Source organism: Harpia harpyja, chromosome 11 (assembly GCF_026419915.1).
Source record: "Harpia harpyja isolate bHarHar1 chromosome 11, bHarHar1 primary haplotype, whole genome shotgun sequence".
NCBI lineage: Eukaryota > Metazoa > Chordata > Aves > Accipitriformes > Accipitridae > Harpia > Harpia harpyja.
Genome location: NC_068950.1, coordinates 9,487,126 through 9,511,613, shown reverse-complemented (window position 1 = coordinate 9,511,613; position 24,488 = coordinate 9,487,126). Strand labels below are relative to the sequence as shown.

The 24,488-nt window shown below is 54.9% G+C and overlaps 1 protein-coding gene across 2 annotated transcripts in view; it reads left to right on the top strand.

Moving 5' to 3' along the window:
* The window catches only part of CACNA1E (calcium voltage-gated channel subunit alpha1 E), a 146,350-nt gene that overhangs the window by 100,606 nt on the left and 21,256 nt on the right, over positions 1 to 24,488 (top strand). For both annotated transcript variants that reach the window (XM_052801159.1, XM_052801158.1), the window contains exons 17-37: positions 291 to 363; positions 772 to 889; positions 1,216 to 1,283; positions 2,715 to 2,812; positions 5,875 to 5,931; positions 7,229 to 7,837; positions 7,934 to 8,208; positions 8,822 to 8,981; positions 9,529 to 9,658; positions 10,211 to 10,270; positions 10,617 to 10,723; positions 16,737 to 16,833; positions 17,996 to 18,156; positions 18,594 to 18,731; positions 19,313 to 19,514; positions 19,712 to 19,876; positions 20,306 to 20,416; positions 21,437 to 21,520; positions 21,606 to 21,731; positions 21,924 to 21,989; positions 23,953 to 24,044. In XM_052801159.1, the coding sequence (XP_052657119.1) occupies positions 291 to 363; positions 772 to 889; positions 1,216 to 1,283; positions 2,715 to 2,812; positions 5,875 to 5,931; positions 7,229 to 7,837; positions 7,934 to 8,208; positions 8,822 to 8,981; positions 9,529 to 9,658; positions 10,211 to 10,270; positions 10,617 to 10,723; positions 16,737 to 16,833; positions 17,996 to 18,156; positions 18,594 to 18,731; positions 19,313 to 19,514; positions 19,712 to 19,876; positions 20,306 to 20,416; positions 21,437 to 21,520; positions 21,606 to 21,731; positions 21,924 to 21,989; positions 23,953 to 24,044 (2,997 nt within the window). The remainder of the gene's footprint in view (positions 1 to 290; positions 364 to 771; positions 890 to 1,215; positions 1,284 to 2,714; positions 2,813 to 5,874; positions 5,932 to 7,228; positions 7,838 to 7,933; positions 8,209 to 8,821; positions 8,982 to 9,528; positions 9,659 to 10,210; positions 10,271 to 10,616; positions 10,724 to 16,736; positions 16,834 to 17,995; positions 18,157 to 18,593; positions 18,732 to 19,312; positions 19,515 to 19,711; positions 19,877 to 20,305; positions 20,417 to 21,436; positions 21,521 to 21,605; positions 21,732 to 21,923; positions 21,990 to 23,952; positions 24,045 to 24,488) is intronic.

Genomic DNA, 24,488 nt, shown 5'->3' with positions numbered 1-24,488 from the left:
TTTGTCTTAAAGCCCTCTTATGTGCCTAGGAAGACTGTACCCTTGCCCCTCAGCCTGCTGCTAACAGTGGTACCTCTCCCATACAAAAGTCCCTGCTCGGGCAGGTGCCTCGGGCTGTGTGAGTCCTTCTGGCCAGGACGCCTTTTGGGTTCTGGCACCAAATGCTCAGGAGACCTTCCTTAAAGTGGGGAAAGGTCCTCCTAAGCACAAGAGAACTGATAGCACAGCAGTCAGGGATTTGATCACCTTGGTACTCCAGCCCATTTATGTCCTCCTGGTTCCACTTCCAGGTTTAACTTCATCGATGGGACGCCATCAGCCAACTTCGACACTTTCCCCGCAGCCATCATGACAGTGTTCCAGGTAGGAGCTGGGCTGCAAGGGGACACAACCAAAGGGATTTGGGACTCTCTGCTTACTCCCCTCCTGCCTGGAAGGGGCTCTTTAAACCAAATGAGTTCCCCTCCATCAGCTGTTGGGATATAACTCACTTCCTCCCTCTCCTTCCGTATAACAAAGCAGATGACAAGAGATGGAAACTCTTCCACCTCCGTTAAGCAAGGTGGAAGAGTTTTAAAACTCTTCTGAGGAGACCTAAATCCTCAGCAGTGTCCAGCATCATCTCCCTCAAGTGCTGCAGCTGTAGAGCTGGGTTATCCACTCCACAGGGTCTATGTGCTTGGCTCCTGCGCATTGGTGGGATAGATCAAGGGGGCTGTCCAGGTGACAAGAAGGTGTGGGTGACAGAGCTGATGGCTTGCTTTCCTACAGATCCTGACAGGTGAGGACTGGAATGAGGTGATGTACAACGGCATCCGCTCCCAGGGAGGCGTTCGCTCAGGCATGTGGTCCTCCATCTATTTCATCGTCCTCACCTTGTTTGGAAACTGTATCCACCTGGCTGCTGTGCTTTTAGTGGAGACAACCCCATCTCATCTCCTTCTCTGGGGGCACCCCCCTCCCCATGCACCGCTTCTTCCTCTTCTCCCAATTGAGGGAGTCCCGTCACATGTGTGGCAGCCCTGGATATCCCAAACGCAGAGAAGGAGCTCTCTGGAGATGCATTGAGGGCTGTATATATGGGATGGGTGAGAAGTTTGTCCCTTTGGCTGCTCCTCACTGAGCTGGTGAGGAGCTGTCAGGGCCACCCTCCCTTGGTGGCTGTAGACACCCATGTCCTTAACATATGCCTTGTGCATCCTTAGCTGCTCACAGATACTCTGCTGAACGTGTTCTTGGCCATTGCAGTGGACAACCTGGCCAATGCTCAGGAACTTACCAAGGTACGTTCTGGTTGCTTCTCTTTCTTCTCTTGCTGGTGTGAAGATAGTGAAGGATGGGGCCAGCAGGAAAGGCACTGGGAGCACCACCTGTGACTGTCCTCACTCTGGAACTGGGCCCACCTTGTCCCTTAGCTCAGCCTGCCTTGAAAAAGAGGTCTGGTCAAATTGGAAATGGGGACTCTTCCTCCAGGAGGATACACAGGGTGGTCCCCTGAAACACAAACCCATATCACTGGGCAAAGCCAGTTAGACTTTGATTCAGGAAAGTTCTTAAACCTGCCGATCTCGTGTCTCTCCAGAAACACCCCCACTTCCCATCAAGTGAGCCTTAACTGTTTCTCCACTTAAGCTCCCCAGTTTTGTTTGCCTCCAGTCAGATTGAGATAACCCTCATCTAGCTGATGGGGTCTGATGCAGGGATGGTTATTTGCCCGAGCACCCTGGAGATGCGGAGTGGGAAGCACTTTCCAGTGATGTCGGTATTTATTCCCCATCTGTCCACAGGGCAGTGGATATGATTTAGGATGCAATTTAGAATGGTGCTTGAGAGGTTATTGGGCTTAGCTTGTTTTTAAGACCATGCAGGGAAATACTTGGGGAATGCTAAATTGTTGGGGCACCATCTGGATAACGGCGAGTAGGCGAGAGCTGCAAGGGTCATTGCTGCTCCTTGGAGGGGACCAGCGATCCTGTGGTGCCCATTTTTTTGCAGAGCCAATGCCTGTTACTCAAGTCCTTGGGGTTTACTGAGAGGCTTCCATGCTGGTGTAAATCTGACCTGTTAGCAGTGAACGAAGTGGGGCATGGTGCTCATTTGCCTGAGGGGTGCGTGTGGGGGTCCCTGCCCTCCCTCAGTGGGTGCAGGTGGCACTTGCAGGGGCTACCGGCTGCCGCTGGGGTGAGAGGGGTGGGAGAGCCCCGTGGCATACCAGCAGCATCAATTAAGGGAGCGCTGAGTTTTTGAAAAGGCTGAATGCGCGCTAATGACTCCTAATGACATTTTTTGCTCTGGAGACACAACCATACTCATTAAAGCAATACGGTCTCTGCTGGGGTCATTCATGGATGCCTTGCCTCCCACTCCATCAGGGGGATGCCTGTCTCGCCCCTGTGGCTGTGAAGAAGGGAAGGCTGAGCTGGTCTACACCGTCTGGGGCTGTTCTAGCGTGCACAGCCCGGCTCTTGCCTGGAGTGGGCTGGGTTCACTTATTTCAGTAGTGCTGACGCCTTCAGTAAGATCTGGCGTAGCGGGGAAGTTGCGTCCCCATAGCACAAGGAAAATAAAGACTGTCTCTGGAAATACAGGTCCCCCTTTCTCCCACACGCCTTGGCATCCAAGATACCCCCACATATCCTTCGCTCTTTCTGATGGCTGCACCTTCCCTTGAATCCCCAGCATCCCACTAAGCAACTCCCCTTTTTCCTCCACAGGATGAGCAGGAGGAAGAGGAGGCCTTTAACCAGAAGCATGCCCTTCAGAAAGCCAAAGAAGTCAGCCCCATGTCTGCCCCAAACATGCCTGCTATCGAGTGAGTGACCCCCACCACCACTACCCCGGTGCCCCCTCCCTGAGCCCAGTAGAGCTTCTTAGCAGGGTGGATGGAGAGCTGAAACAGAGCCTGGCACAGCTGGTTATGGGGCTGCCGCAAGAAAAAGAGGTCCCTCCCTCTCCGGGTGTCTTTCTGAGGATGGACGGAGATCTAGGAGCGTGCTCCTCCTGAGCAGCAGTGCCTTCGGAGAGGTGCCGGAGCAGGGATCAGGTCACCCCGCAGGACCTGGGGTGGCCCACCTCTGCCCCAAGCAGCAGCTTCAGTGCTTGGGCATGGCAGAAATACACTAAAAGAGGCTTTCTGCCCCAAAAGTACAACTCAAACACTGCAGGCTGCTGCTAGGGGTGGGGAAGGAGGCTGGGGAGGAGGAAGGTATCTCAAGTTTTTCTTGAGGAGGGGTGATATTTGTTCCCGGGGAGTGTTTCTTCATGGCAGAGCTGCAGGAGAGCAGCCAGGGCTGGGGGAGAAGGGATCAGCAGTGTCACAAGTCTCCCCCGGGCTCCTTCCCTGGTAGCAAATGCAGTTATGAGAGATGGAGCAGGCTTGCAAAACCACATTTGATTGTACAGAAATTTGATTTGGGCAAGAAAAAAAGCCCCAAGCCACATAATCCCCTGGCATGGTGTTAAGGAGCCTTGTGTCTGCGTTTCAGCAGAAGAAAATTCTGTTTTTTCCTTTCTAGATGCCTTTTTTCCCTTTATTTTGCGGCATCATATGGTCTAAATCACATAAAACTTTCAAAGTCAACATTGGAACGAGGCGTTTTGATTTGTTTCCCAAAACAGTACATTTCAGTATGGCTGAAAGGATTTTTTTTTTTTTCTTTTTTTATAGAATCCCTTCACAGGGAATTTTAGGTTTCATTATGCTTTGAAACCCAGCCAAGCTCATACACGGCAGAATCTCTTGCAGATTTGCCGAGAGAAACCGCTGTCTTCAGGCGAGCACTGATCTGGGGGGGGTTTGGAGGCAGCATTAGGAACAGCCCCCTCCCTGGCTTGGCAGCGGTGGGATGCGATGGTCCCCCATCCTGCATGCGTCACCCGTGGTTTTAGGGGCAGCAGGAGCTGGGCCTACTTATAAGCCCTGCCTGGTCTCCCAGCAGCTGCAGATATCACCCTGGTTTGGGGGTGATGGGATGTTTGTAATAAATCTGTGCCTGGCCAGGTACTGGCGGGGGGGTTATGGGAGAGATGGTAGAGTCTGTGTGTTGTGACCGTTTCTGGCTACCAGTGGGAACATGTTGGACAAAGCAAGGGAATAGAGGGATTTAGGCTGCAGAAGAGGCTGGAGGATGGACAGATAGGAGAGAGGAAGAGCGGCAGAGGGACTATATTATGGCACTAAAGGATTTGCCCACGCTGCACATCCCTGCTAGAGTTTTCTAGCCATTGTCAGATATAGCTGGTTAGGAAAACAGATCTCTTTAAGCTTTGGTTGTTGTTGTAGCGGCATTGAAATGGGAAGGTATTGATATTCTCAGATCTTTTTTCCAGCTCCTCCCCCTCATCAGGATGGATAGTGTCAGGGGCAGGGAAGAGAGTGTGATGCCATGGGGCAACCATCTCCAGCATCAGGTCTGATGTGCTTTTGGTGGTGCTACATCGATGCCAGCAGGTGGGGAGGGATGGTGGGGACATCACAACAAGGGACAAGCCAGAGCAGAGCCGGTACCGAAGGGCTGTTGGAAACTCAGAGCGGTGAAGCCGAGCCAGTCTCAGTGTTTGGGTGTGTGCAGACACAGATGGCTTCATTTCTATGTGGGTACTCAGCGCAGGCAGGTTTGGTACACGCGTTCCTGCCTGCAGAGAGGTCCGATGGTGCTCGGGGATGAGTGCTCCCACGTGGCCAGGTTGGTGTGGGCGGCTGCGGTGCCGGTCAGAGTATTGTATTTGTACATGGGTGCCGTTGGTGCAGATGGCTCGGAGCTGTTTGACGAGTGGGTGGCCAGATGGACGCATGCGGATGCTGTCATGTGTTGGTGCCTAACATGGTGCGTGGATGCGTTTGAAGGCTCGGCCACTTGCTGCAGGGATGGCGGCGGGTGCCTGCAACTCGCTCTCTGCCTTGAGCGTGGCACCGGGCTGTTCCCGTGCATGTGGCCATAAGGAGGCCTTAATGAGGCAATCACCAGCGTGACTCGCCCAGGGGGCTGAGGGTATCGGTGCACTCACAGGATGGCAGCGAGATGCACCCTGTCTCACCGGTGTGAGTTCTGCCTGCACATCGGTGCTTGGTCCCGTGTGGCTGGAGTATATTTGCTTGCATGTCCTGCACACACACATGGCAATTGGAAAGAGCAAACCCTGTAAATCACTGCATGCACATTTGCATATGCTCGTGGCCGTTTGCTTGGAGCTGTGCGTATCTGAATCTTTTCTGTGCTGATACAAAGGATAAAGCCTTGAATGTCCCCAGCTGCCTGAAGTCGGTGGGGGTGAAGGGCACTGACAGCCCTGTTAAGCTTCTCTGTGTCAGGGCTGCAAAGATGACAGGGGGTCTGTGGCATCTCAGCCCTGGGCTTTGCCTTGCTTTTGCTGGGGAGCTTCACGTTCCCCTCTGTGGTCTCAGGGCAGCATCTACCCGTGGCGACGGCTCTGAGCAGCTTGGGGCTGGCCTGACGCATCGCTTCCTCTTTCAAATTGCCACGTGTTGTTCGGGAGAAGTGAATTTGGAGCAGTTTGAAAGAGCTGTTAAATATCCAAGGATGTACCGGGGCCTCTGAGGGGCTGCAGCCTGCACTGCTCTCCCCGTGCTGCTGCTGCACGGCTGGCCGCCGCAGGGAAGGCTCCGTGGCCCCCCCCGAAAAGAATCGCAGCGCGTGAGTGTGAGTGCAGGCAGCCTTGCAGGCAGCTCATTGCCGGTGTGCAAGCACATACGTGCAGGGGGTTCACTGCTGGCTGCTGCACTCCGGCATCCCGGCAGCCGATAGGCAAAGAGATGCCGGCTGCCCGGGGTGGGGGGGCCACCTCTCTGCATTGCCCACACGAGTCAAAGGAGGGGTGAAGGGGGGATTGAACCCATTTGTTTTTCCTCCCCAGAAGAGACAGGCGAAGGAGACACCACATGTCGATGTGGGAGCCACGCAGCAGCCACCTGTATGTGGGCCGTGGGGTCGCGTGTCGTCTGTGGCTCCTGTGCTTTCTGTGCGTCCGCGGGGCCGGGGCGCACACCGCTCCCCTCCGACCTCCTCAGCTGGAGGCGGGGGGTCGTGTGTGTGTGTGTGTGCGCGCGCGCCTGTATTCAGTGTGCTCCTTTGCACCCCTGTTTGTACGCGTGTGTGTGTGCCTTTGTGGATTTGTGTGTGCAGTCGTGGTTTTGTGTGTGCCCACCCTCCTTGTGCGTGTGCCATGCCGTGCAGTACGTGTGTGTTGGTGCGTGCCGTTGTCTGTGGATGTGCAGTCGCGTGTGCTCGGCGGGGGTGAGCAGTGTATGTACATGTGTGTGCTCCTGGGTGTTTCTGTGTGCCTAGGTGTGTTGGGAAGGGCACATCTGTTTTCTCCAGGGTGTTTTGTGTGTGTTTATGGCACTGCAAAGGTTTCATGGTATAGCCTAGTCCTCCCTAGAGCAGACCTGCAGGAACATAGAGAAGCCCAGTACAGCTCCTTCCCCTGCAGACAACTGAAACCACTGCTCCCCTACCCTTGGGGCAGTCTTCCTGCCTGGGATGTGCTGGGTGAGAGGCTGTCCTGGCCGAGCGTAGCTAAGCACAGGGAGGGAGGGGACCTCCTGCGCCTGGTGACGTTCTCCATTGCAAATGTCTCGGAGGGTCATCTCTCATTGAGAAAGGCAGGTCTTGGACCTGGCATCTTTTCCCCTCTTACTCACTGTCCCCATCCCATCAGGACTGCCACCCTTGCCATCAAGCTGGCTCTGGCGTCAGAGTCCCTGACACCATCATTTGTACTGTTAGGGCAGTGCCGTTCCAAAAAGGAGCCCAGCTCCAAGGAGCTGGCGATGCAAAGGCATGCCCAGTACAAGGAGGGATCCCCGGCTGCAGTGAGAAGGCATTGCCCATATTTAAGAAGGTGTCCCCAGGCAATCATGCAAGAGGAAAGTGGTCACCACCTAGCTGGGATAGGGCAAGGTAGGGTGCTGGCTGCTCCCAGTAAGCTGGCCATGCTGCCCAAAAGCTTCAGGGCAGCTGTGAGGCTGCTGGGGCTGGTCCTCCATTAGCCTGATGCCTTCTGAAGGGGCAGAAGTACAGTCTCAGCCCCATTTCCAGCCCCTACCAGCAACAGAGGGATGCCAGAGGGCTGGGGACGAAGCAGGAGCCCAGCCCGTAGCCCTGGGGATGGCACTTCCTTCTCCCTGGGATTCCCAAATTAAATTGAGGGCGGGTGCTTCACTGGGGGGGCAGCCGGGATGCCGACCCCTTGCTGTCCCCCGTTGCAGGCGGGAGCGTCGCCGGCGGCACCACATGTCGGTGTGGGAGCAGCGCACCAGCCAGCTGCGCCGGCACATGCAGATGTCCAGCCAGGAGGGCATCAACAAGGAAGAGCCAGCCCTCATCAACCCCCATGCCAGCATCTTCCGCAGGAAGAAACAGGGGGACGGCGTCGCCCTGGAGAAATGCACCGAGGAGCAGGGCGGCAAGGGCGAGCGGCCGCCGGCCGAGGGACCCGAGCAGCCGGCCCCGGGAGCCAACCCCGGTGGTGGTGAGGACAGGAGGAGCCCATCGCCCCGGGCCAAGCGAGACAAGGAGTCGTGGCACCAGAAATCGTGCCACGGGAACTGTGAGCCGGGTGAGCAGGATGGGGCAGGAGGCAGCATCGAGGATAGGGCCAGGATGAGGCAGAGCCAGCGGCGCAGCCGGCACCGCAGAGCCCGGATGGAGGGGAAGGAGCCAGCCGGTTCGCTGGGGAGCCGCTCAGCCAGCCAGGAGATGGGTCTTGAGGAGGCCAGCCCCACAGAGGGGGCACAGGATGGGGACCGGTGCGGGGATGCGGCCGCAGCAGAGGCACTGATTCAGGGGGAGCTGGAGGCGAGCGGGGAGCCTGTCAGGTTGGTACCTGGGGAGGGCATCTTACAGTTCTCACAGCTCCTTGTCCTATCCCCTTATCTTCTCGCGCCTCTTTTTCTCCCACATCCCTCCTGCAGGACAAATGGGGTCCCTGCCGGCGATGCCGAGCTGGTTGGGACTGCTGAGGAGGGGAGCCCCCCACAAGCAGTACCCGAGGCTCCCCGGGGGAAGACGGGCAGCCTAACGGAGCAGGACTGTAGCAGCCTGGACACCAGTGAGCAAGCGCTGCTGGAGGCCAGCCGCACTGTCAGCCGGAGCGAGCCCGACCTCTCCTCCATCACCCCCAACACCGAGAAGGCCACGGAGAGCACCACCATTATGATCGATGTCCACGACTCCGCTGTGGTACAGAGTGAGGACCTGTCTCTCTTTCCTGAGCCCCTCTCCTGGCCCTCAGGGACCCTGTGGGGATGGAAAGCTGCTTGCACAGCTTTTCCTATCCACATCCATCAACTGGGGAGGCTTTCTTTGCTGCTCCTTGTAGCACCTCCCTCCAGCACCCCAGTTTTGCAGGGAAACCTGAACACAATGCTGATGTGCCACCATCCCCTGGGGAGCTTCTCCTTTTCTCACCTCCTTCCCACCCGCCCCTTCGCCTGATCCCTCCTTCTCCCTTCCTCTCCGCTTGGGCAAAACACTCGCATCCCTTGTTTTTCCTAACACATCCACAGCCTCCGCCCAGCTCGCTGCTGCTCAAACCCCTTAACAGCATCCTCGCTGTCAAGGTGAGCTGCTCTAAATGGTGTTATTAATTAAACAGCACCGTGAAAGCTGGCCTTGTTAAAACCCCTTTCGTCTGCTTCATCCTGGCAGCTCATGTCTTTTCTTCCCTTCTGGTTCCTTTCCCCATAACGGCACGGGGATGCAAAGCAGAAACCAGGGGGGTTGCACGTGCCCGGGTGGCAGGGACACCCCAGGGTGCTGTTTGGGTGCAAGGCCGGGCAAAGGCTCTCGCTTTCCTGCAGTTAGCAACAAGACAGATGGTGAAGCCAGCCCCTTAAAGGAGGCTGAGACCAAAGAGGACGAGGCGGAGATGGAGAAGAAGAAGCGGAAGAAGGAGAAAAGCGAGACGGGCAAAGCGATGGTGCCGCACAGCTCCATGTTCATCTTTAGCACCACCAACCCGTGAGACATTTTTTGGACTGTAGGAGCCTGGGGCTGGGGAGGGCTGCAAGGGGAAGGACCCCTAGCCATCACTGAAGACAGGGGATCCCCTTGGGAAGGGGACTGAATATCTCCCAAACGGCCTGGATAACCAGCCACGGTGTTCCCCAAGCCCTGGCAGTGCTCTCTGTCTGTGCCAGCCACACTCATGGTTTTCTGTCCCAACTGCTGATTGCTAGCTGTGATTTTTATTCAATGCTTGTTACATTTTTCTGCAGTTTTCTGCTCCCCTGTAGCTCTTGCCAAGCTCCAGCAGCCTGGAAGAATAAACACCCCAGTTTCTGAGGCACTCTCCCTGGCTGTCTGTGGGGTGTCTGGGGGGCTGCGATGGCCAAGCAAAGGGGTCAGCAAGCCCAAACCACCCTTGGGCTCCCTTGTTTTGCTCCCCAGACTTTGCTGCCCATCTTTCTGCTCTGGAAGCTGATGACGTGGGGTGGGTTTTGCATGTGGGCCATGCCTGGGGCATGCCAGGGGCTCACAGGTTGGGGTGCGGGCTGTCTCCCTGCAGGGTGCGGAGGGCTTGCCACTACATCGTGAACCTGCGCTACTTCGAGATGTGCATCCTCCTGGTGATCGCTGCCAGCAGCATCGCCCTCGCAGCGGAGGATCCCGTCCTCACCAACTCCGACCGCAACAAAGTGATTGCAAACCTCCCCTGCTCCCCCCATCCCGCAGGCAGAGGTCTTGTAGGATTTTAGCTTCTGTGGTGGGGCACATGTGGAACACGGATCAGGGCAGCCGGTGACAGTGCTTGCTCCGCACCGTGGGGTCTTGACTTCTTCCACATCACCTTCCTTTATAACCTGGAAATCCCTATCAGCCTCCCACACACAGGGTTTAGAGCCTGGGGAGCAGACTAGGGTGCCTTGTCAATAGTAAAGTAGCTTAAACTGGGGAGATGCTGATGTGCACAGGGACTGGTATGGGGGAGCATGATTCTGGTTCGCAGCATGATTTCAGAGCCACTTGCACCATGCATGGGAAATGTTTCTCTCCTGCCTTTGCAGGCTGGGTTTATGGCTGTCCTGAACTCTTAGGGAACAGGCTGGGTTTGGGGCAAGCAAACCAACCCTCTGTCTGCACCTGAGCCAGGCGAGCCCTGGTGCGGGGTAGTAATGGGGTCTGGGTGGGCACCAGCGAGCCCGTTTGCTTGGCAGTGGCTGCAGAGCACCCGTGCCCTCTCTCTGCAGGTCCTGAGGTATTTCGACTACGTCTTCACTGGCGTCTTCACCTTTGAGATGGTTATCAAGGTAAGAGGCCTTGAGGGCTAGCTGCGCTGGGGATGCTCTGTCCCACAGTGTCCTTGCAGTGGGTGGGAAATAGCTCAGTTTTTTCGATTCTGGTCCTAAATTTGGATGATGGAGACTTTAAAGCCTGGTTCTTAGTGCTGGGAGTCGAGAGTGCTCAGCACCACTTTTATCAGTCTCCAGGCTCCCAAAAGATGATGCTCCTTGATATATAACTGGGGCACAGGGACAGGTCTGCTGCTCCCCAGCGATGTCCCTGTCCCCAGCACATCCCACCTGCAGCTGCTTCCACTTGATGTCCGAGCTGCTCATTCCTTTCCTGTTTTTTCTCACCATTTCCCCCCTGCAGATGATTGATCAGGGCTTGATCCTGCAGGACGGCTCCTACTTCCGAGACCTCTGGAACATCCTGGATTTCATCGTGGTGGTGGGAGCGCTGGTGGCTTTTGCCTTGGCGTAAGTGGCCGTCATTATTATCAGCTCCCTGCCTTCCCTTGGCTGGGGTGGGAGGAGGATGCAACTGTGTGTTACAGCTACTAGACCTGATATTTTTTTTTATTTCTCTACACCCTTCTGCTCTGTTTCTGGGACGGCTCCTGGCAGCAGTGCGTGGCTGCTCCAGAGATGTATTTCTCCTTGTTTGTCAAATGCTGGTGAGCAAGCAGGCAGGGGGCAAGGCAAAGAAAGCTGGAGATGCTAGGAAGAGGTTGGTGGTGAAGGTGGACTTGAAAGAGGGCAGAAGGGGCTGTTAGAGAGGGAAAAAGACCCAAGGGTGGCAGAGCTGGACTTACACACCTGCTACGCATCCAAGGGCTCACAGAGACAGCAAAAGCAGCAGCCTGCCAGGTGGAGCTGCTCTCCAAACATGTTTGTGCTGGAAATGGTACCCCCAGGCAGTGGCTTTTCCTCTGCTCCAAGGGGGAGCGTTGCCCTGGAGCCCTGCAGGAATGGGGATGCGGCCGGTAGGGTTTGTGCCCACATCTTCTGCAGCATCACGCTGAGGGCAGGGTGCTGCATGCTTGCTCTGCAGCATGTTCCTGCTGAGCATTGCCTTGCGGTTGGGCTCTGGTACCGAGCTCATGGCACCTGCAGGTGGGTCCTCCTCCACAGAGTGACTTGACATCTGTGGTGCCTGTGCCATGGAGGGGAGCAGCATCCAGGGATGACTTTCATGCTGCTCTGCCCTCCTCTGTGCTGCCGGCTGGGGCAGGTAGTGCGGTGTGAGCATGAGGAGGCATGCACTGGCACCCAGAAAGCGGGCAAGGGGCACCCTCTGGTCCCTGGGGCTGTGATGCCCTGTCAGTGCCCAAGGAGGGAGAAGAGAGGAGATGCTGTGGGTTTGTCACACTGTTGTTCTCTCTTTGTGCCTTTGACACTGGCAGTGGTGGTGTTAGTGCTGGTGAAAGGGGAGGGCCTGGCAGCCGCGCAGACTGGAGCCCTGTCCTTGTCCATAGCTCAGGTACCGTGCAAGGCTCTTGCAGTGGCTGGGTCCAAGCCCCAAGGTCACTTGATGGATTACAGCCCATAATCCATTCCTCCCATCTAATCCCTGGCTGGGCAGCAGCTCCTTCCCCTTGCTCTCACCCATTGGCACCCTCCCCAGCCTGTTGCTTTTGCCTTCCTCACCCCTGTCCTCACCCAGTGCTTTCAGCTGCTGCTCTCTCCTTGGGAAGAGCATGGGAGAATTCAGTTCGCTTGGAGCAGGGATGAACCAGCCCCTGGGCAGGGCCGGGGCCTGACTGCAGACCCTGGCATGGGGAAGGGGCGTAGGGCAGATCCACTGGCTCTGAGCCCCCAAAAGGCCACCCAGGCCACCATGAGGATGGATTGAGCATCTCTGGGGTCTGCCTGATCCCCCCCTCTGCCAGGGCAGCCCCTCAGAGCATGTCTGGGGGCGGTCAAGGGCATCAGCAGCCTGAAGATGTGCTGGATGGTTTGAGGGGCTTTAGGGGAGGACAGAGGAGCCTTTTCCTTCCAAGACATCTTTCATCAAGACTTTTTGATGGCTGAAGGACCATAGCTTGATGGCTCAGCCTGCTGCTGGGTGGACAGGTGTCCTCACTGCCGCTGACAGTACCATAATTGGTGGTGGGCCCCCACCCTGCAAAGGTGACACAGTTCCTGGAGCTGGCAGGGTCCCTGCCTGCCAGCACTGAGCACATGGGGAAGACGCTGTGCCCCATCCAACACCGCCTGCCACCTGCCTGCCTCCACCCAGCTTCCCGAGGGAAGGACGGGTCCCTTTGGGCACAGGACAGCTGAATTCTCAAGGGTGAGCACCCCCATTGGCTGTGGCACTGAACCCCCTCTCACAGAGAGGGCTGTTGCATCTCCACATATGTTTGCAGCAAGCATCTGTGTTGCCTGCCCACTCTGGTAGCCGTAGCTGAATAGATACTGAGTCGCTTGTATTGTGGATGATGGCTCTATAATGTAAACCTGCAGGATTGTCCCTCTCCCCCATGTGTGACAGTGGCTCCTTCTAGAGGAGATGATCTCATGGCTTTGGGGGTGAGAAGAACAAAGGAACCACAGCAGTTTCTAATGGGTTTATACATTATAAAGCATTTATAACAACACCTGCCTCTCCGCTCGGCAGCCCGTCGCCGCTGTGGCCCCAGGAGCCGCAGGATGTTTGCCAGCTATGTATGTCCCAACCTGCTGCCCTCCCTCCCTTCCTCCTGGTCTTGAGAGGAAAACTCTCGTGGTGATGTCTGAATCCCTCTCCTTTTCACCTCCCTCCGTGAGCTCTTTGATGTGGGGCTGGGGGGGAATGTGTCCTCCCTCTCCCTTGCCTTGCCTCCACAGCGCTGGGTGGGCAAAGCGATGCCCATGGAGTGGCTACGGCAATTACATGGCTGAGAGTGGCTGGTGACCAGGTCCAGCACTTCCCAGTTGAAGAAGTGCTGGGACATGCCATGCCATTCGGGTTTTCTGCCCCTTTTGCCTCCTGTCTGCGGTTTAGTTTTCCTGCGGGCATCCTGGGTAGCTGTGGGTGCAACAGGAGGTCCCTGAGCTGGTCCAGCGGTGCCACCATCATCTGCTGGCTGTCAGTGCCACATCAAAATCACCAATGAGCAAGTGTCCACTCATAAAGCCGTGTCGCCGTGTGCTGCTGTAGCTTGTCCATTGTCCCCTCAGAGCCTGTACATCCTGAGTGAGAGGTCATCTTGGCTCATCCATAGCTCTCCACGTGGAAAGCGAATACGTCAATCCAAATGCAGCCTAAATAAAAAGCCCAATATAAAACCGTAAATCTCCAAAGAGTTCAAATTAAATTAGCTAAAATAACCAGAACCGTAACTAAAGACCCTGCTTGCTTTTGCCTTCCATGGCACCCTCCAAGGAGGCATTGCGCAGAGGATCGGCACTCACTTGCAGCTTTGCAGAGCTGCCAAGAGGCAGTGATGCCTACGCCTGTGCGCTTGCAGCAGCGGGAAATGCTGACCGGTGGAAGGGTTGGTGGAAAGGTTGAGTGGTCAGTGCGTAGCGCTCATCATCTCACCTGGTGAGCAAGGGCAGGAGTTTCTCCGCCCTGAGGTACCCAGCAGAGGTGCCTCTTTGCTGAGCAGCATCTCCTCGTGCCCATTGGCGCCAGTGTCTGGAAGCAAGAGGGACCCTTACGCACTGCAAAATAACCTGGTGTGAGACTGGTTAGGATGGAGGTCTGATATCCCATCACAGAAGTGCTACAGAGTTAAACTATCACCTTTTCAACACACCTTCTACCTGTCTCACTAACGTGCAGCCAGAGTCTGGGGTTATTTTTATGGTTTTTATGAAATGTTTTATGTTGTAGGCTTTGCCCCAGCGCTGAGCGCTCTGCGTGCGCATGGCAGGGACTCAGCTCAAGCAAGGATGGAGGTTTGGTTTGGAGCTAGGGACCTTGTAGACCACCTCGGCTTGTCTGAGAGTGTGTTCTGCTGGGTTGCAGGAAATTCTGCACTGCAGTTCAGGCTCTTAATCAGTGTGGATTTCTTGATGGAGGCGATTTAGCAGAGTTAGCCTGTTTGGATGGGAACTATTGGGGCTTTGCAGGTAGGTTCCCTTGGAGGCACCAAAGGCAGGTTGGGGCTGAGCCTCGAGGTCCCTCCCCGATTCCTGGCCAAGGAGGACCACGTGCCCGCCCGCTGTCACCCACTGTCCCGCTCTCTGTGGGTTCTTCTTGCAGCAGAGGTTTCACTATGCACCCACCCTCCCCAAACCTCCAGCAGGGAGGGCAGGGGCTTGCGGCTCGCTGGATGAGTCTCTCCCTGGAGAAAAGCCCATCCTGGAGGACACAACATGGTCTACTCCTTGTGCCTTTCAACCCAGGCGTGGGGTGCTGGAGAGCTGCCCGAGAGGCTGCGGTCATCCCTGTGCAGCTGCCCCGATGCTTTTCTTACCTTCTTCCTTTCTTCTTTCTTTTTCCCTCTCTCTATTGGTGCGGTTTGGTGGCTGCTGGGCTGGATCGCCGACAGGAATGCTTTGGGGTAACTATGCCGTTCGGGTTGCTGCGGGGTGCCGCCCTGGGGAGCACAAGGGGGACAGGTGCAGGCGAGTGTCCGTCTGTCTGACGCCTGTGCTGACCCTTAGCTGCGTTTGCAGAGACTGGAGTGTGCTGCTCTGCATGTACCCCTGCATTGCCCCAGGATGCATTAAAGGTGGTGTGCTCTGGGAAAGTGCAGAAGGGATTTTCTTTGCAAGCAATGCAATTCCTTGCCTTCAAAGGAGGGTGCTTTCATTGCAGCTGTCAGTGTCTGTGCAGTACTCTGACAGAGCGTGAAGCACACCCAAGGGAGCAGGGCAAAGCAGTGTCCGCTGCAGAGCTGAAGGCTCTGCCCCGGCGGGAGCTTTGCCTGCACTGAAGAGCTGTAGGGACTACAGCCCTGACATCCTCCGAGGGCATGGGATGTGGTTCGTGCCAAGCTCAGGGGCCTGAGGAGAGCTCAGCCTCGGCCGTAGACACAGCAAGGCCAGGCTTTTGTCCTGGTGTTATCCAGACCTACATCCATATCTGTGTTAGATCCCAAGAAAACCCACAGGAGGTTTCTTGAGGTCTGAAGAGGTCCCTCCTCAGCAGATGTAAACCATTGCAGTTGAGTTGCCCTGGTGGCAGCTGGCACCAGCTGAGCGCTGCCCTAAATCCTCATCCCAGCCCCGAGTTGGATGTCCCAGCTGCTTACCGAGGCCCTGACACTGAGCAAAACAGGAGATGGGAGGTGCAAAGTGAGTCCTGGGGCTATTTGTACAGTTGCTTCCCATGCATTTGTGGGGCTGTGCTCCTAGGGAGGACTATTAATTAGTGGTTTTGTTTACATCTTTTAATGATTAAGCCCATTATTGTGCTACCTGTTGCATTGATCCTTGCAAAGGAGCTGTGTAATTTGGAGTGTCTGTTGTTGTAAGTCACTTCCTTGACATTTTTTTATGGTGCCCGGTGGATACAAACTGTGCCACCTTCACCAGGACCTCTCTGCTCCATCCTGGGTTCCAGCATGGGTTTAATTAAAAGACAAGAAAAAAACCCTGGTATTGTGGTTGGGATTAATCACCACATTCAAGAAGTGAGGGTCATGTGGGGTCTTAGTGCTGCTTTTCTAAATAATCCTAATAGTAAGCTCTGCCCTCCCTCAGCTGAATTGGGCTAGAGGCAAGTGCAGTTCTGATCTGGAGAGGGAAGAGAGGGCTGAGATTTTCTGAGATGGAAGACCAGGCTGACCAAGTTAGGTAGCACTGATGGAATAAGGCAGAAAGTTGTAAGAGACAGCATTTGTGCAGAGAAACCAAGCATAGAGCATGTGCTTCCCTAGGTGAAAGTGAGGACCATGAATCTTGAGTTTAAACCAGGATGGAAAACCTTTGGTGAGAGACCTGCATGTAGACCCCGTTGACTGCATCTCCCTCATTTTTTTGTGAATTCCTTGCAGCCAGTAGCAATGGAAGAAAACAGTTTGCAATGGTCGTGGCCTTTTGCAAGCCCCATCTGCAAATGGCACATGCCTGCACTAGGGAAGCGAACCTCCACGGCCCTGTTGAGCGGCATGCCTTTGGGACACAACGGAGGGCAGCGTGCCACAGCACCCTTCGGGCAGCTGCCCTTGCTTGGGCAGAGCATTGCGTTGTCTGCCCCAGCCCTGGCATGTTGCTGCTTTCCACAACGAGGGGATGTGTTAAGCTTGCTGCTCCCCAGCGAAGGGGAAAGGTGCTAATCCCGAGGAGGAGAGGATTGCTTTATTTTTCATCTCTGCCAGCTGTAGGCGCGTGTGTTGGAGGAGACTCGTTTAGGCGGGCTGAGCGCTCAGCAGTCACACATTTGTGAGTGCTGGCCCCCACGATGGCATGTGGCCCTCCTGTTCCCATCCTCACGCATGCTGGGAGGGGGGTGTTGTCAGCTGTTGAAAACCCCTGAGCATCCAGCCCCGGGTCTGCAAGGTTATTGTCTCTCCGTTTCATTTTTGGGTGCGTGTGCCTCCCTCCGACACGGTAGGACCAACAAGGGCCGGGATATCAAGACCATCAAGTCTCTCCGTGTGCTACGGGTCTTGAGGCCTCTGAAAACCATCAAGCGACTGCCCAAGCTGAAGGTAATGATCCCCATCTCCTGCCTTACACCTGTCTCCTCCAGCACGGACCAGTGGGTGCAAGGACCACGTGCATTGATTTGCTCGTGAGCAATGAACAAGTAGTTTTCAAAGCATTTGCTGTGTTTTAGGAGCCCTGTTTTCAAACACAATGCCAAACAAGATGCTTCGTATCTGGAGGTGCAGTGAGTTATTAAAAGCAAGCCTGGATCTCTGCAAGGTGTCAGAATTAGTTCCTCTGCCAGGGAAGGTGGGGCTGGAGTGGACATGAGGCAGCAAAGCACAGATGCTCTCCTGATAAAATAGGCTGCCCTGGCTTTGGAAGACCTCAAATCTCTTTCCAAAGTTCATTACCTTACCCACCAGAGCAGCTTGCAAACAACTCGGGATTTTGTGTGCTGTGCTGTCATGGTGTTGCACTGGAGGGGGATTTCCCATCTGAATAGAGGGATTATTTATGCAGCGCAGGTAGGATTATGGATTTCCCTGCCTTAGCCGATGGGATATAGAGCCAGAAAGGAGTAAGACACCAAGGAAGCCCTGAGGTTTTTTCACAAGGCGATATTTGGCTGATGGATGAGGCCCAGGGTGGCACCCCAGAGACATGAATTTTGACCCCAGCTGTTCCTCCCAATCAGTGGATGGATTCAGCCCATGTCAGCTCATTTCTGGACACCTCTGTCTTCAGCATGAAGCAGGGATAAGGACATTCCTCTCTTTTTTAAAGTGCTGTGAGAACTAGGGCTGAGAGCACAGCCCAGCCTAGGGAGGTGCTGCTATTGCAGGCAGCGGTATTTGCTCTGCCTTGTTATCTGGGGTGATGCGAAACAAAGTGTTTACTAATTGGTCTTGAGTGCTGCTAATTACATCATCGGGGCTGTCCCCTGTCTGCTGCCCTGGTTGCAGAGAACATTGGAGGATATAAATATCCATCCCTGCTGCTGTCTCAGGGGCTGCTTGGTGTCCGTGTGTGTGCTGGGGGGTACTCCAGGTGTTAAACTCGCTCATAAAATAGCCCTTTGCCTGGGAGAAGGCCCAGATCTTTTCTCCTTTCCACCCCAGGAGTGGGAAATGTCTTTCCCTATGGTAGTCTTGAGGAAAGCTTTGGTCCTGCCCTTTGCCAAGGCTGTCGGTTCCCCAAGGTGAGCTATGCCCTCTCCTCCAGGCTGTCTTCGATTGCGTGGTGACTTCCCTCAAGAACGTCTTCAACATCCTCATTGTCTACAAGCTCTTCATGTTCATCTTTGCTGTCATTGCCGTCCAGCTCTTCAAGGGGAAGTTTTTCTACTGCACTGACAGCTCTAAGGACACAGAGAAGGACTGCATGTAGGTGCCCGGTTCAGTAGGTCCGATGCTGCTGACACTTCTGGCAAAGGCAGGGTGCTGGGTAGTGTCATCTTTGGGTTCCCAGTTAAGTCCTTGGTCATGACTCACTCTTGGCTGTAGTCTCTTGGGGTGGACGGCATGGGCTGAGTCCTGTCCCCATTGCTGTGTCAGCGGTGTGCATCTTTGCATGGGGTGTGGGATGCAGAGCCCTGCGTTTTGCTCCTGTTCTCTTTCCTCCTTCTCTCTTACCTTTTGCTTTCCCCTTCTCTCCTTCCTCCCAGTTGTTATCCAGCTTCTCCCTATTTCTCCCTCCAGCACTGCAGGAGGACAGGTGCCCCCCGCCACCACACACACACGCTGCCCCCAGGGTTTAAAACCACTGTCCCATAGTCTGGCAGTGAAAAAAAGAAGGTCACTGCTGTCTCCCAACCTTGCAGAGGGAACTACGTGGACCACGAGAAGAACAAGATGGAAGTGAAGTGCCGGGAATGGAAACGCCATGAGTTTCACTACGACAATATCATCTGGGCTTTGCTCACCCTGTTCACAGTCTCCACTGGCGAGGGTTGGCCCCAGTGAGTATTCTGCTCCATCCATCCCCCTTGAATTAGGGTGGGCATGTCCCCATTGGGGTGGTTGGGTTAATAACTGGCTACAGCCAGGCAGAGCTGAGAGAGAAACTGCTGGGTAGGGAGGAGGAGAGGAAGGACAAGAAATTATGTCAGAACAAAAGAGCTTTAGCCCCCATATGAGGCTGGGACCGTGGCTGGGGTTAGCTTCTTCCTTACAGAGTGAATGATGGATAATCCCTTCTCCTGTGTGGCCTTGAGGTATATCTTAGCTCAAGTTTAGAGATGACCATTGGACTAGCCCTTTGTTCATGCTCATGTGAGCTTGGCCAATTTTTTCTCTGTATGTGGAGCACTGGAAAATGTATTTTCCATCAGGGGCACAGGCAAAGCACCGTAAAACAAGCTATGGCAACTTAGAAGGGTTGTCCTTGTAAAGCAGATTAAGACAGAGGTTTATCTTATCATTGTTACACCTGTGGACAGACAGAGCTGGCTGTACAAAGTGGGTCCCGTGAGAAGTGCTGCGTGGTGGCAGTCCTGATGGGCATATCTCTGGTTGCTTTTCTTCACCTGTCTGCCCACAGGGTGCTGCAGCATTCAGTGGATGTGACGGAGGAGGACCGCGGGCCCAGCCGCAGCAACCGCATGGAGATGTCCATTTTTTATGTTGTCTATTTTGTGGTCTTCCCTTTCTTCTTCGTCAACATTTTCGTGGCTCTCATCATCATTACGTTCCAAGAGCAAGGAGACAAAATGATGGAGGAGTGCAGTCTGGAGAAGAATGAGGTACAGTCTGGGGAGGGGGAAAGAGGACATTTCCATGGGTTTTCTGCAGTTTGGGAGCTTGGAGCTCCCTAGATGTTGAAAAGGTGTAAGAAACCTGTGAGCCACCTGCCTGCCCAACCCATGAAGGAAAGAAGTGTGGCAGCCACCGTCCCCCACATTACCATCAGCCAGGGTCTGATGCACTTGTTTTATTCCAGAGGGCCTGTATTGACTTTGCCATCAGCGCCAAACCCCTCACGCGGTACATGCCCCAGAACCGGCACACCTTCCAGTACCGGGTCTGGCACTTTGTGGTCTCCCCATCCTTCGAGTACACCATCATGGCCATGATAGCATTGAACACCGTGGTGCTGATGATGAAGGTGAGCCGGTCAGAGTGAGCCTGTCCTGCTTGGGGCAGTGGGGAGAAGGAGATCGGTCAGGATGGGACCAGGGGGTATTTTGGTTGTTTCTAGGAGATGCTTTGAGACAGAGTCTGAGCATGTATTCCCTTGGCATAGTTGCTTGAAACACCACATGCCCCAAACTGGAGGTGAGATCTTCCCTAAACAAACTGGCCCAAACAATCTGAACCTCTTAACTACTGCAGAAAGATCTGGATTTACTCTGTGCTTCCTTCTTAGAAGGAGTGGCAGCTGTCCTGGGAGAGGGGTGGAGAGGGAAAGGGGGAGATGGTCTTGAGGCACCTAGGGCAAGGAACATGGACCATCGCAAGTCTTCCTGGGGACATTCATCAGCCAAGAGGCTGGCAGACCCCCTCCTGGCTAGCAATATCTCTCTCTGTCCATCAGTACTACTCTGCTCCATACACCTATGAGCTGGCCCTGAAGTACCTGAACATCGCGTTCACCATGGTGTTCTCCTTGGAGTGCGTCCTCAAGATCATCGCTTTCGGCTTCCTGGTGAGTGACTGCTCCTGTTCTTGATGAAGGTGCTAATTTGGATGTTGGCAGCACACAGATCACAGAGGGAAGGTGTTAATAATGTGAGGTTGTTGCTATTTATTTTGGGTCCCAGCCTGAGAGCTGCTTTTAGGTTGGAATCGCTCCTTTGGTTCTCATTAAACTTCCCACTGCTGGATGCTGGTGGTGGAAGCCACACTGTTGCTTTACTTTTTGCTGTGTTTCTACGGTACTCTGGTGCTTCGACCATGTAAGGGCTGTGCTGCTGCTCCGCTAAAGCCAACTGCTGCTGCAATCATGCTGGTGGCTGCAGTCCCTTGTCCCTGGGAGCCATGAGATGCTAGTGCATTGCTGTCCTTGGGCTGTATCAGTCGGACCAGACCTGACCAGCAGTGAGACCTCCCTGCCTAATTCACAGTCCTCAAGTCCCCAGCTGCTCATTTAAGATTTGAAGCCATGGATTGCCTTTTCTTCAGCTACTCTTTGCTGCTTATAAGCAACTGTTGGATTTGCTCTTTTATAGTTTCTTTCCTGTTTCTAACACATACTGGGAGATGAGGTCTACTAGCAGGAGGGTTTCTAGCCACCCTTCCCACTCCCAGTGGCACCAGCCATGGTCAAGTCCGGTCTTGCACCAGCTGCTGCACAAACAGCAGGGCTGAGGTGGGTCCGGGTGCCCACAAAGAGGAGGGCAAAGCAGCCTCATGGCTGTGAGGGTCGGCCTGATGAGCTGTTGTAGCCTGACCAGGGCTGACTATGGCCACTTCTCCTGCTCCTGTTCACCAGGGTGGCCTGTTGGATGCGTGAGTCATCTCCCAGGAGAAGCTGCTCACTGCAGACACGCTCACGTCTGTCACCGTCTCAGATGCAGGACGGTGCTCCTGACCATGGCTGCATACAAATGGGCGGCAAGGTCTCTGCTGCCGCCGTCCATGAGCAGCCTTGGCCCATGGCCCAGTGCCTTTCAGACCTGCCATCCCTGAGCTCAATTCCATGTTCCCTCTCTCCTTGCTTTTGCAGAATTATTTCCGGGACACCTGGAACATCTTTGACTTCATCACCGTCATTGGCAGCATTACGGAGATCATCCTGACGGACACCAAGGTGAAGCAGGGGCTGGGAGCAGCGGGACGTACCGCTGCGGGGTGGGGGGCTCCCGCCTCCCTCTGACCTTCTCATCTCCTCCCAGCTGGTGAACACCAGCAGCTTCAACATGAGCTTCCTGAAGCTCTTCCGGGCTGCTCGGCTCATCAAGCTGCTGCGCCAGGGTTACACCATCCGCATCCTGCTCTGGACGTTCGTGCAGTCCTTCAAGGTAAGACACGTGTTCCCTGGTCTCCTCCCAGGCCACGGTGCTGGGGTGCTGCTCCCAAATGCAGGCTGTTCCCAAGGTCTTGCTGCTTGCAGGAGAGATGGATCGGCACAGCTTACCTGCTCACTGTGCTTTTTGTACTCCTCTGGAGCTGGACCTGTGCTAAATGAGATGACTCATCTGCTTCTCTTGCAGGCCCTCCCCTACGTCTGCCTCTTGATCGCCATGCTTTTCTTCATCTACGCGATCATTGGGATGCAGGTGAGCACAGTGTGCATCCCTCTGGCGCGGACAGGCTGGACCAGCACGTCCTCAGCATTATGCACAGCAGCCAGCCTTGTGCCTGCCTGTCATTGCTTCACTCGGTCACGGTGTCCCGGAAGGTCCCGAGGGTGGAACAGCTTGTTTGGCAGCTGCAGAGCTGCATGCCCTGGGGGACCTGCCACGGGCTTGTTCAGTCAAGCTCCACAACTGCCTTCCCAACTCGTACCCTTAGAGATGTGGCCCTGGGGACTCAGTTGGGCATCCTGTGTGGCAGCCACTTTCAAATCGTCACCCCTTCATTTAGAAATTACACCCTATCTCCAAATCCCTAGCAGCCCCCAGAGATTGATTTCATGCCTGAGGGACCTGGTGAGCAGTCTTCTGCCTTTCCAATCCAAATGGCTGGATCACAGTGGTGATCTAGCCCACCATCCACCTTGTCCCCCTGCAAAGGGCTTATGTTGTAGTCGTGCTGCTGATGGTCTGCTTGGGGTCTCGTGCTTTGGAACCTGCAATGACCTACCAGATGGTGGGAGGTCTGCAGAGCATGGGAAAAGTGAGCTTTCCAGGCTCCAGCTGGTAAATAAGAAGCACGTGAGCTAACACCCTCAGCTCCACATGTGCCGCAGGGCTGGCTCGGTTCTGCGATGACTAAATCCCACGCCGAAGATCTGACAAAGCATCTTCGACGATGAATGCTTGGGATCTGGAGCTGCCCGATGAGCGAGCTGCCACAGTACCCTATGCCATTGCCTGACGTGTGCCACCAGGACAGGCAGATTTTGGGGATGCAGCAGGCAGTGCAGTGGCCCCCCACTCAGGCTGCTTGGCAGCGCTGGTGTTTAGTCTCTTCCACCCCCTCTCTCCCTCCCCGAGAGTCCCGTGGCTGGTTTTGGCCGCTCTGTCCTACACACCTCAGCACTGGCTCCAGGTGTTCTCCATGCTAAACAACCGCCAACTGACTCAGCCCCCCTCCCTGCTGTGTGGTAGTATTTGATTTATTTTATTTTTTTTTTTAACACCATTGTGAACAAATCCCCAAGCAGTAAAGTCTGTAGGCGTTATTTGAGCAAAATAGCTGGAGGCAGAAAATATTCTACAATTACACATTCCAAAAAACCTGTACAGGGAAAAAATACTCTGCAGTTAGTGTATTTTTAGGTTCACGGAAAGTGGAATAAATATTCAACAGTAATAACAGCACATTTTTCCTATTTGAGGTACTGTACGAACATTCATTATGTCCTACCATGGCCTTGGCTGTGGGTCATTATTAGGATATTGTCCACATTTGGGGCTTCGTTGCCTCTTTCGGCCCTGGGGACAGTAGTCCCAGGTGTCTGGCTGTCCGTGGTGGATTAGCAGTCGGTCTGTCCCTCCCTCACTGTGCCCTTCCCCACCCTGGTTGTACCACTGTGCCTGACCTCGGCATCATGGAGCGTTTCTCCACCAAGGGAAAAGCTCCCGGGAGTTTCCAGGAATGTGACCCAGCACCCACCCAGGGTGGTGCAACTTGTCCCTGTGCCTCCAGCATGCTCGGGACCACTGGGTGCCATGCAGTGCTCGGATGCTGCCCGTACCACAGCAGAGGGGTGGATGTGTAGCGGTTGGACTCGGTTGATCCCAGGTCCTCTGTGCTCCTGTTTCCATGTCAGCTCAGCCTCTCGCAGCCTTTGCTGCCCACTGCAAATCCCTCCTGAGGAGAGGAGAGTCTCCTTCCCCAATGGCTGCTCAGAGCCAGCTCCTTGCCATGCTGGGGTGCTTTTTCATGGGGGATTGCACAGAGAGGGGGGACGTCAGCTGCTTTGGGGCTGGCTGCGCTGAGAGTGATGGACCTTGGGCAAGATCGGTCCCTGCAGCACAGGGGTGTGTGCCCATGAGCCAAGGTGAACATGCAGCCACTTCCCCAACCACCGAGCTCTTGCCTGAATAACTGAGACTTTTTTTCTCCCTCCCATAGGTTTTTGGCAATATCAAACTAGATGAGGAAAGCCACATTAATCGGCACAACAACTTCCGCAGCTTCCTGGGTTCCCTCATGCTCCTCTTCAGGTAAGTAACCATAAAAAACTCCTTTGGCAGTGTTTTTGGGTGCAGGCATGCCAGGAACCAGGCTGGGCAGGTTCTCGCCACAGGCTGTTTGGTGGAGGTCAGTTTTTGGTGCTAGAGAGCAGCTGGGCAACACATGGCCACAAGAGCTCAGGAACCCCCTTTTTTCCCCCCACCTTGCCCCCAAAAGGACATCTGTCTCCCAGCTCTTTGGACCAGCTGGCTGGGGGAAGTTGGCCCCATGTGCCAGGAGCTACACCCTGGCATGGCTGCACTTGTGTGGGTCCAGCTTGGTCGCTGCTCACCCAGTGTTTTGCTCCTCTGCATGCTGGAGATGTGCTTAATTTGGGTAGGGGGTTGCACAGCTTCTTGTGAGGCTTCTCCTGGGGGCATCCTACCCCGGCTCCATCCCGTGCAACCACGAGCTGCTGAGTATGGCTGTGTTGG